A 12,317-nucleotide genomic window follows, 5' to 3' on the forward strand; every position below is an offset into this window, starting at 1 on the left:
ATAGTAGAGCCCAAGTACAACTTTGGGCCACGTTCCGGGGAGATGCAGAGCTCTCTGCATGCGGCAGCCTGTACCTCAGAAACTGGAACGCAAAGCCTGTTTGGACATTATAAGAAGCAAATATTAACTAACATTTAATTTACAAGATTATGTGCTGTCGCTAAGTCAAATGTACAAACTGAGCTCAGCTTGTGGTGAACAAGTTGATCCCCTATTACAAAATACATGAGAGAGAAATTGTTCACATGGCACTGATGGGCTGTGGAAGACCAGCAGGAAGGAACTGATATTCTCAGTGATTTTAAGAAATGTTTTGCTGAAACCTTGGGGAACTATTTGTGTGACTAGGGTCGTAGAACTCATGGGATCCTTCAACGGCTGAACCAGTGCCAAGTCAGGTTATCTTGACTGAACGGTGGCACTGAGCACTAGATGCAACTCTTGCAAGGAAGCTTACCCAGTCCTGATGGAAGCAAATTTACACCTGCCTAAGCTCGGGCTCTGTCATCATGCTTTCTGGTCCTTGCCTTGCTATGTGGTGCCCATTCATTTCTCATACTTTCAGTTGCACTGCTTGTTTATGTGTGTCTGGTGCAATGCAGTTTGCTATGGGGTGTACTCTGTAACTTCCCTCTCTGCTCATGTGGTCATCCATACTCTTAGAAAGGATGAGCATAAAAAAAGAAATGATGCCATATGTTATAGTATTAAAGAATTAATGAGTAACTCATATCCACTGAGTTTTGAGTGCATAAGGATTAATTTGATAACCAAGTTCTGGAAAAGAATCCATTAAATAAAACCAGAGACTGGTGGGAACTAGTCTGTTGCATGGCAACGTGTGGGAGGAGAAGGAAAACGGATATGAAATATTTAAAATGGGCCATTCAATATACCGGAGATCTGATGCAGCCAATAGTAGCACACTTAGCATTGCTAAAAACAGATAATAAACTTTTAATACAAAAAACACAGCACACAATACCAGCTGAATCCATTTCAGACGTCACGAACAGGGATGCAGATGAATTGATCAAGGGACTGAGATTTGGTGGTTGCCTAGGGACCAGTGAACATGACCTACTTCCCATCGAAGAGGCACATGTTGGTTTGTACGGGTTACATGCTGATTTGGTGTTTCGGAAAGGCTGAATTTCATCACTCCGGGGAAAATCTTAGAGCAAAGTTGATTGAGAAGAAAAAATTAGAAATGTTTAAATTTAATTGGGATTTTGTTAAGAAGCACTTGCAAAATATCTACTGCACTCCTCCCACTCCGTAACCGAAAACCAACAGGGGCATTCTGGCTGGGAAGTTAAAAATAAAAGAATAAAATCCATGGTTGATGGAGGAATTTAAGTGTTTCAGGAGAATGATGCTAGAAAGGAGGGAGACCCAGTACCAGATAAAGACTATAAAGGGGCTAGAATTGATGCAAAAAAAGGCAGAACTGTTCAATAAATACCTCACTTTATAATAAATACTTAATTTTCTATTTGGAAAGGAGCAGGATAACCTAGTTGTATTGAATGAGGCTGATACAGTACTCTGAAGTCAATATTTAATGAGGATACGGTAATGTTTATCCTAGTAGAACTGCACTAAAAATCAACCCGTCTGGTTAGCTGCACCGAAGAATCCCAAGAGTTGGATCCGGAAGTTCCCTGAGATTTTTGTCCTGAGAGGTTAAAAAATCATGGAATATGGGGATAAATCCAGACTGGTGAAGAAGGGCTAACCATTGAAAAATGATGTCTGGGGTGGTCTGAGTAGCTGTAGTGTGGTTAGTCTGATGCAAGTAAGGGACAATATTACAGGAATTTTTAAGGTGAATACAATTGACAAAGACTAAAACCACAAAAGCTTAGAGGGCAGAAGTATAATTATTTCAGTCAGCATAATCTTCTGTTAAAAGGAGTTTGCTGAGTATTTTTTCTTTAAGATTTTTAGTTTTGTCTGATAAAGGTAGATAGATAGATAATAAGATTTCATGTTTGCAAGGTATTTTGCTTCATACCTCCCAGTCTTTTGATTTTTAGGAAACAAGCCACATTATCAGTACAACAACTCCTAACTGGATTAAAAGACCCAAAACTTAAAGAAATGTCTGAGAACCATTGGCAGTCGTGAATTTCCTTCAAATAGGGATCTTTTCAGTGTGATACCATAGAGACTTGGAAACAGTCTTACTCAGCATTTTCACTGTTTGGTGTAAACTTAGATGCTGTTCACTAAAGACAAAGATTACTGCAGTTTTAAGTAATAATAGGACTGTTACCTCAGTTTGTGTAGCAAGCTGGGTCCTTGTTAACACAACACGTTTTAATGCCAAATGCAAAGTAGTAAGTTCATAAACGGATATTTAAATTGGAATAAAATTCTGTTTTAATAGTAAGGGTAATTAGCCACTGCAACATATCAAAAGGAGACAAACCAAATCAATTCTCCCTCCCTTGACTAACTTAGATCAAGACTGTGGTGTTCTGCAGGAAGTCTTGCTTTCAGGCAAATGCATGTTACTGGGATAGCTGGATGAAGCATCCCAGCCTGTGGCACACAGAGTAATGCAGGGTGACCCAGTGGTGTGTCCAGCCTTGAACTTTACAAAACTGTGATTTTCTCCAGCATTATGAGAGCAGGAGTGGAAAAGGCAGATGAGGCAGTGGGTCAGGATTGAACCAAAGCTTGCAAAAGGAGGAAAAGCTTGAACAAGCAGTTTCCAGGTAGCGACAGGAAACTTGAATTGCAGTTATCCAGCAGGGAGGCAGTGAAAGGATTAGAAAGGGAGAAGTGGTAAAAAGTGGTATAAATCTCTCATCATCCCCAACTGCTTTGCTCCCTCCGCTACTTTGATTTCTGGTTCATGAGCGAAGCTTTTTGCTGAAATCCTGTTTCTGTTCCTTTTAGAGTCATGGGAACAGCTTGATCACCAGTAGTCAGCACTGAGTACTGGCTCCTCATGCCATGGCATCGTATCCTTTTATGTTGCTCATACCCATGTCAGAACTAAAACCAAGACAGGTTGGGGATGACCCCGTGTTCGGATGACCCTCTAGCCTGTGTCGCTAGAGCGAAAGAAGCACCGGGTGAGGAATACTGAGATGTTTGATGGTTTAGGTATGCCAGTCTCCAGGCTCTCAGGCAGGGGCTAGCTTGCAGTGATTTGTTGTTGCCATAAATAGGGTGGTCCACACAATAGTGAGCTGCCCGTGATGGGTGTAATTACAAAGGTCACAAGTCTGTGAGTCAGTCTGGATCTTGTGTGTTTGCTGTCGCAGTATCAGAGACTTGTCTATAGTTTCCTCTCTGGCCAAACATCTTTAAGTTCTGTAAGGGCATTTGTATTGGACAAGTGGACGTCACATAAATACGGTATACGACTCAGCTGTTGTATGTTGTCTTTGATATGGAGGAGGCTCATAACTTAATGGAGTGTGAAGAGATGCTTATCTAGCTCATTTTGCTCATACTGAAAGATTAGCTCCTCTAAAGTGAGAGTGCGTACATGTCACTGCTGGGATTTTTGCTTTCTTTTCCTGAACACTTTGTCCTACAGTAAGGGTAGAGCAAATGCTGCTCTGGAGTAAATGTGTAAATATAATACCATATTGACTTGTTGTGACCGGGGCCTAAATCCACCAAAGAATTTCGGTATTGCTTATACTGGAAGCAACAGAAGTGGTTATCTGAGTTATTCCACTGGCTTAAACCCATCAGTAGCCCATTGAACATTAAACACATGCTTCAGTGGCCTGGAAGAATTAGTGGGTAAGCAAATAACCACATGACTTTTAATTTTTTTTAATTGAAGTGTATTACAGATTTTTCTTTGGCAAGTTTTTAGCTCTAACCATGGGTGGTAATGCCGCTTCGAAGTTACTGGAATGTCTTGTGAGGGGATTTTATAAAAAATTGACAATGAAATCTTAAGTTTGTAGGCCTATTAGGGTGTTCAGTTCAGCATTTAGGAAGGGAGATATGTGTTCGTAAGCTGTGAAACATCAGATCACAATTAGCAAAGTTCCTCTGTGCTTCACCTAAAGCGAGTTACATGAGCTGAATGGGAGTCTTGGCCTGAAATTGCTCCAGTGGTGTAGAGGAGCCTGTGCTTTTGTTGAGGATGTAGATGTTGTGAAGCAGCGAGAAGCCAGTGGGCTTTGCCCAGGGGCTGGGAGGTGACGCATTCGCTATTGGTAGACCAAACAGGTAAGTTTTAATTCAGAGCTCTGAGACCTTTCACAGGTACAACCTCCATGTTCTTGTTAGGCTTCTTGAAAAGGAGATCTTTTGCACACCCCACTCCTTAATAAGGACTTAATTTGTAGGCTTCAAGCACGCTCTTCCTCTTTCTTCTTTTGACAATGCTATGAACATCTAAAGGAGGAAGAGAAGGCATGGGTATCTACCACAGTGGTAATGAGTGGCTTAGACTGTAAGTTGGGCAGGCTTAGATGGTGAAGGTGCAGGTCCCCTGACCTTCAGAGAACATCACAGTTTTACAAAGCATTGCCCCTCAAAATGGGTGAAGCTATCTAGGAGGACCAAGGTAGCCAGTGCTATGTGGTCTGCAGCTACACCAAGTCATAAAAATAATTTTGAGAATGTAGTCTTCTTAATGTATCTTGTGTATGCGTCTCTTAATGTGTGTATTATATCTGCAGTTGTTTATATTTACATAAAGACATCTGTGTATATGTGCGTATTTCATCACAGGGACTTTTCATTTCTATTCTATTTCTACAGTTTCAAAGAGGTATTTGTCCTAATTTCAGTTGCTCATTTTTGTGTATGTTGAAAAGTATTAAGAAAAAAAACCCCTCTTAAAATAACTTCCAGTATTTAAAACTTTGTCTATAGAACATTTCTAGAGTTCACTTTCTCTGCACGCATACTACTGATATCAACTTTAAGCGGGCTCAGCACTTTCACCGCTCCAAAGATAGACTTCTTGTTATGAGAACTTCAGCAGTTGTTGCCCTGGCTGATATTAGGTGTGTTGTCAAAATGTACAGTTTTCCCCTGTCACTTAATAATTTCCTCTTAACTTTTTTGTTGGGTTCAAGCAAATCAAACGTCCAGATACTGCATTGCATCCAGCTCATCTGCATGGCAGCTAATATTCTAGTGTTAATAGATAGCTTTTTCTTTCCCTTCTGTTTCCACAGTAAACGGCTGCTAGGTCTCCCTGATGGGTCTTTTAAAAAGTAGAAAAGGTCAAATATGTGTACAGAGTACTTCAAAATTACAAGAGAAATGAATCTACAACATTATTCAGTTGAAGAGAAGTTGTATTGTTTGTAAGCACTTTCACTCACTTCATGCAAGTCCCACGCTGGAACAGAGAGGGCACAAGGGCAGTATTGTTTGCGAATCCTGGCGTAAATCTCTGTCCTTGCTGCCCCAACACCCTGGAGCAATGCAGAGGCAATTGCAATGCTGCAGGCAAATTGCTTTTTGCAAGCAATTCAACTGCTGCTCATGAGAAACAGAACTGCAGTAGCAGTTTGGCTGACTTTTATATAAATGAAGCGTGGTCAGAAGACATTTCTGGTAGGGTTTTGAGTCCTGATGATTTCACAGTTCTGCACCGCCCAGGGCACTGAACTTGAATGCTAGCCCAAAACTCCCAGATGGCCAGTGCTCAAGTGCTGGATGCAAGTTATGAGACTTCTACAGATGGTTGCAAGGTGGTTTTTAAGGCACTTTTGGGAATGTGAGAGCTGGCACCAAAATTATTTTGGAATGCAGTCCATCAGAAAGATGTGATATAAAACAGATTTCTGTGTGCTGTTGCAAGTTAGTACAATATTAAACTGGTTTAATTAGTATCATCCAATGTAAAGAGAGATTGTTTTGTGGTTTCTCACTGCTTTTTATGAAGGTCTCTGAAACGCAACAAGGCATAACAGTATGTTTGGAGATGAGCTGCATTCGTACGCTGGATAGTGGGTGAAGAGAAGGCACTTAAGGGGCTGCCTTCCTTACTGGCGTGAATGGTACAATTTCACTGGAATTATGGCTAATTAAACCACAGTAAACTTGATCAAAACGCTGGTCTAGCCCTTACTGGCGAATGGTACAATTTCACTGGAATTATGGCTAATTAACCCACAGGAAAATTGATCAAAAACCTGGTCTAGCAAACCTTCGTTCATTTTGGGCCTGATCCAAGAACCGGGCAGGGAACTGGAAATACTTCTACCAGTCAGTGTTCTGGGTCAAACCCTCTGTGAAAACCATTTTCTTAGCTCAATTTTTGTGCCTTCATGTGTCCTGTAAATTACTAGGAGCTGACATCCGTAGGTGTAAAATGATTTAGCAAATGTACCTTTTGAGAACTGGGACACGGAGCATTTTAAAATTTGAAACGGCATCTTTGGTAGAAGAGGTTAAACGATGAGCATTGGAGAACTTAAGTGAGATTCAGAGCTTTGCAAAGGTTTGGCAGGAAGAGGATGCTTTTCTGTGGCAGAAAATCTAAATTGAGATAAAATTATGTGGCCCAAAGTGTCGTCCAAATCACATGCTGCAGCTTGCTTCTCCTCCTGGTAATGCTATTTGACATACTGTCAGCAACACCAAGTATGTTTTTTCCCTTCCTCACCCTGTATGTGTCAACACATTTACAGCTGTGATTAAGAATCCTCGGTTTTACGTTTCATACGATTTTGGATTCTATTACACTGAAATAAGCCAGTCTTCATCTGATAGTGCTAAATTGCGTGTACATCCCATTGCTTTTCCATAATAAAAGAGCTCTGAGAATGAACCATGTGTGAAATAAGAGAATCGTATATGTGCACACCTAGGGAAAAGGTTGATGAGGAAGCCGAAGATGGGTGTAGCTGAGCAGGAGTTTACTCTGACAGTATGTTGAAAAATGCCATAAATGTACTCACAAATTCTTTCAATTCTGGAGGGAGGCCGGTGGGTCTCTAACGTGACAAGTGAAGATTTACTGCCATCTACTGTGCAGCTGAACACTGGTTATGCATAACACATTTAAAAAAAATTAAATAAATCGGGTTAGTGTATGTTGTTTTGAAGGGGGATATGGGTTAGGATTTAAGTTATTATCCCAGACAGACAGTGGGGTTTGAAATTCTTCTTCAGCGATGGCAGGGCGATGGTGCAGGGCAGAAGCTGGTGCATTAACTTTCGGACTGTGTGCGTGACCAAGCGGCCGGGTACAACCATGGGCTCTCCCACACGGGGTTACAGCTACAGATGCCAGGGGTTTCTTTAAAGATGTCGTCCTTCAAGTGCCAGAAGAACCCGCAGCTGTTTGTAATGGATCTGACTTTTATTATCTTCATAAGGTAGGTCATTAATCTTAAAAAACCTACTGCGGGTAGTATCTCTTAGCAAATTTGTTCCTAAATAGACTCTTTCCCAGAGGTAAGGATTCCTTAAAATTTCTGCATGTTTGTTAAGGTAAAAGGCAAAACACTGAGTGGGAAATAGTTAAAAAGTGTCTCAATGGAGGGAGGGGAAACCTAGAAAGTAGATTCTTGTTAGTTACTGCCCTCCTACGTATAAGGAGGAGCCTTTTGAACTTCTCTCGCACACGTTTTGCCATGATATGCGACTTGTTACTGCAATGCAGATCTCTACTTAGTACATAACTGAACGGGCTTCTGAGCACTTGCATCCTCCAACTGGAGCCGCAGGTCCCTTCACACCGGCCAGGAACACAGCCCTTCAGATTACTTAATTCCTGTGCCGCTCCCAGGCCAGCTGCCTCCCTCCTTAAACCTGCTTCAGGCTCTGCCCTGCCTCCTGTCAATGCAGGCTTGTTCCAAAATTTGGAAGATGCAGCGGCTGGTGAGGGTGCCTGTGCCAACTACTGAATCATAGAATCATAGAATCATTAAGGTTGGAAAAGACCTCTAAGATCATCGAGTCCAACCGTCGACCCAACACCACCATGCCCACTAAACCATGTCCTTAAGCGTCTCATCTAAATGTCTTTTAAATACTTCCAGGGATGGTGACTCAACCGCTTCCCTGGGCAGCCTCTTCCAATGTTTCACCACTCTTTCAGTAAAGACATTTTTCCTCACGTCCAATCTAAACCTCCCCTGGCACAACGAATCCATACCAGCTTGCTGCAGTGGCCGGCCAGTGGAGAGAAGCAAGCGGGTGTTCAGATGCGGGTGCTGCCATTCAGACTTCCCTTTCGGGATCTTTATTGTGCTTCAAACTTTCGCTAGACAGGTCTTTGTAATCCGAGAGAGAGATGAAATGGTCCTCCAGTATTAATGCATCTTTTCTTTACATCAAAACCATGCATTTCTTTTAAGAATTAATTAAGCCTAGAATTGCCTTAAAGCCAATTCTAGCCAATGGGGAAGTTGCAGTGAAATGATCAAGGAACTTGGGCTGTTATGAAATCCTTTTCTCTCCCAAGCACAGAAGCCCCCAGTCTTCTTTTCACATGTCTTCACCTATTTAGGTGCAATGTTATTTGGGATCAAAACTTAAAACCTAGTTTAATATGTAGAAAAAACCACAATAGGTTTATATTCTTGCAGTGGAAGGGCAAGAATCATTTAGGGAAGAATCAGGAAGGGTTCTTCTACCTTTTGCTTCTTGCAAGATTGTAATTTCTTCTGAAAAATTCTTGTATGTAGGCTTGCAAATGACTCGGTGCGGTGCCTTGCAGCATTTTGGCAGAGTGAGGAGTTTTAATTTTCTGCTGTTTAATATTCTTCTGCTGTGTAAGCTCTGTGGTGCTGGTCTTATTACAACTGTGTGCTACTACAGCTCTATTGCATCTAGTTTTTACTGTAAAGGTGCAGTAAATTCTGATAGTAATAATGCTAATTATATCAGGAAGGAAAACAAACAGTGCCGGCATTGGAGAGGAGTCCTTTTTCACACTTCCAAGACACCATTACAGAGAGGTGAAATTTCTTATTAAATTGTCTGAAAAAAATTGCATCTCTCTCCTCTTACCCTTTCTACCATGTTACGTAATCATCTATTTATCATCGTTTATCTAGCAGTTTGCTACAATTAGAGAAGATTTCCACAAGGATAAAAATGTCTGGTTTCTAACTGAGGCTGTTCCCATCTTCTATAGAGTGTCGTATGATGTGGGTGTGCTCTTTGTAGTCTGGGAAAAATCAGTCACTGAAACTCTGATGGATACTTGTGTGTGCATGTCAGTTGTTAGTTTAATTTCTCCTAATTCATTATCAGATTTCTTGATAGATCACTCCTGAGGCCTGTGTATAAAGCATGTTAAAAAAGTCCCACTGTTTCTAGAAAACAGATCCTGGGAGACTAATGAAGTACTCAGATCGTCACGAAGGATGGTGTGGGAAGATAGATTTTTGGGCTTGCTTTTAAGAGTTCTGCTCAGCTTTATTGTACCTCAGGCTTTTCGCTGCGGTATTGGAGTTCAGTGTGAAACTACACAGTAACTGTTATGTTATTAAAACAGTTTGCTCTTAGTCTGTCAAAGCAACGTCTGAGGGTGCCTACTGTAAATGAGTTCCTAAGATAATAGTAGGGCTCATGCATTTTCAGGTTATAAGTGAACAAGTTGTACTAGAAATACCACTGTATAATTTTTGCTGGGCTACTTAAAATTGTGCTACTTAAAATTGACAGATATTTTTAATGGCATTTTGGGTTTTCACATTTGAAACACAGTAGTGTGGAATTCATTCATTTGGGGGGAGGGATCTTACAGCATCTGCTCATCTTTTCTCCCTAGCTGTGCTCCCTGCTGCTCTAAAACCTGGGGTTCCCCAGAGCATATTGGGGTTGCAAGATCCAGATGTAGAAGAGGGACAAGAATTCTTTCCCCAGTGGAATTTGGTTTTTGGCAGGCGCTATAGGCAGACAGGTGTGGACAACTTTGGAGCTGGCTTTAGGTCTGTCACTTGATAGGGCTGCTAATGAGCTGTTTTATGCTTCCTTGCTGTAGTGGATGATGTTGTAATTCTGAGGATCGTCTCGGGTTTCCTTTTGGGAGTATTGTCCACAGCTCCTCAAGAGATCTCTGCACAGGATCTTTCATGGAGCTGTAGTTAAAGTCTTTTCTGATGCTCACATATAGTTACTCTTTTAATAAATTGGAGTGCCCACCCAGATACTGGTATGCTCAAGCATAATGCGCTGAATTATTTTCTTCATGCCTGATGGGAGGGAATTCCACAGTGTAATTGGCTGCACAGCACTGAGCAGGACCAGAGGGGCAACGCTGTGCCTTGCAAATGATGAAATGCCCCTTCACAGTCAGATGCACAGTGTGTTGGAGTCTGTAATGAGCCTGTCTGAATGTTTACCAGTGCGAACGTATGGAAGTTTTAGAATTGCAGCAAGTGCCTGGAGTCGAAAACAAGCTAGGGGAGCAATTTAAGGCATCCCAACTGGGTCCTGATCAGTTTATATAGTGACCTTGTCTTGCAGTTTATTTTGAGTATGTGTTTGAGAAGCGGATTAAAATGAGGTGTTTCTTTATGTAAATATATTTTTAATTATATTGAAAAATTTTATTCTATCACTGTGGTGTGACATGCTGATGTGCAAATTTTGGACTAAATCGTGTATGGTAAATGCACTGAGGCTCCCACATGAACATTAACAGCATCTTCTCAGATCTCAAATATGTTACAGCAAATTCCCGGTGGAGGCTGAGTCTGTACTGCTGAGGTCAATAAATATTTTATCTTTGGCTGAGATGAATGGAAGATCAAGAGTACAGCCTGCAGTGCTTTCTGTATTTACCTTTACTTTCCAGAAAGTTGGAAGCCATGACAAAAGATATTGGACATTAACTCTTTCTTTTTTTTGTTTTCTCAGAGTTCGAAAACCTGACCAAATATGTGTCATCGCTGAAATGCAGCTTTAGAAATAAATACAAGGTGTTGCACATTAAGTTGAGGGAAACTTTTTTTAATAACCATTTTGCTTAGTTTTTTACCGTTTTTCACTCTTACACAACAGTGTTTTAAAAGCAGATGTCCAGCTACTTTCAAAGCAATAAGCAGTGGTGCTTTGTTTGTAATCTTTCACCTTGAGACAAAGAAAAACAATCAATGAAAAGTTTCAAAGATCTGATGCCTTTTTTAGTGCGTACAAATATTGGTTAGAAAGTTTTTATGTGAGTAAATAGTTTTGAGCTGGGAAAAAAGGAAGATCCGGTTTATTTGCAATACCCCCAAATCTGTCTGTATTTCTAACAGGGTTCCCCAGGTGTCTTCTGTGGGTTTGTTCTTAAGCGTACGAAAAGCTGTTGTGAACTTCTCACATGCTCTTTCAAAGGAAGTAATTATGTTCAGATCTGTATCATTCCTGCATGTGATTGTCTGCATCTACAGGAAGGAGTAATCAGGTTCTCTTGCAATTACAGGCTAAGACCAACAATATGTAAAGGTGAGCACACAGAACAAGTCTGACTTCGGTGTGCATCCTTCTCTTGACATATACTAGAATTTTTAAATGACGTATGAAATATTTTAAGTATCTCTGAGTAGTTCCCCACTGCTCTACTTCTCTGTGATCATTTGGCTACTTGCTTTTAGGCACTGGGGAGAAGGGAAATACTGGAAGAGGGGATTTGAAGATGGAGGGGAAAGGGGCCTTAGATTTCAATGCAGAGGGCATTGCACTCATGAGGAGGAAGAGGCACAAGTGAGCAAGTAGGCCCCAAAGCTGATAAAGTGGGAAGGAAAAGAGCATTGCCAGTGCTGTGAAGAGTTTGAAGGTGAGGACTAAGAACATAGCCTTCATGCCTCGGGACCTACAGAACCATTTGAAGAGGGGGAACATATGTGCAGGAGCTCTGTCATGGGTTGAAGGGGTGGGTGTCCCATCAGTTGAGACAGGAGATGCATGTTAACGTTCTAGCTGTAACCTGAAAGGAAAAAGATGTGGATAGAGAAGCAGCAAAATTTGACCACCAGATGCTGGAGGTGAGAGGAGAGGACCCATAAGGTTAGCAGGGTGGAAAAGAGGACAAGCAGACACGAGGAGAACCAAGAGCAGGTGAAGCCACAAAAGAGACCTTGTCAGAGGAGAGAGATGGTCAGAAGTGTGAGAACCTGCCAGGAGGTCAGGGGAGATGCACCAGCAGTTTGGTCTTGTCTGAATATTTGTTGAAACTACTTTCAGGTCAGTTTGGGAATACGCACATTGACCTGATACCATTTTCTACCTGTTTTCTCTCGTACTGTTTATATGTCCCTTGCACAATATGAATCAATTCATTGGTCTTTCACTCAATCCAGAGAAAGACAAGGAGAAGGCAAGTGCATGGGCTCTTTCCCCTTCCCCCCCTTCCCCCCCTTTCCCCCCATTTTCCC

General features: G+C 41.5%; 1 protein-coding gene across 1 annotated transcript in view; it reads left to right on the forward strand.

The window, feature by feature from the left end:
* The first annotated feature begins 7,248 nt into the window (after positions 1–7,248).
* RBM20 (RNA binding motif protein 20) overlaps positions 7,249–12,317 on the forward strand; it is a 51,916-nt gene continuing 46,847 nt past the window's right edge. Inside the window, exon 1 of the mRNA XM_019471643.1 lies at positions 7,249–7,319. Coding sequence (XP_019327188.1) covers positions 7,249–7,319 — 71 coding nt within the window. The remainder of the gene's footprint in view (positions 7,320–12,317) is intronic.

The sequence above is a fragment of the Aptenodytes forsteri genome, unplaced genomic scaffold, assembly GCF_000699145.1.
Source record: "Aptenodytes forsteri isolate BGI_AS27 unplaced genomic scaffold, ASM69914v1 Scaffold15, whole genome shotgun sequence".
In the NCBI taxonomy this organism is placed as follows: Eukaryota; Metazoa; Chordata; class Aves; order Sphenisciformes; family Spheniscidae; genus Aptenodytes; species Aptenodytes forsteri.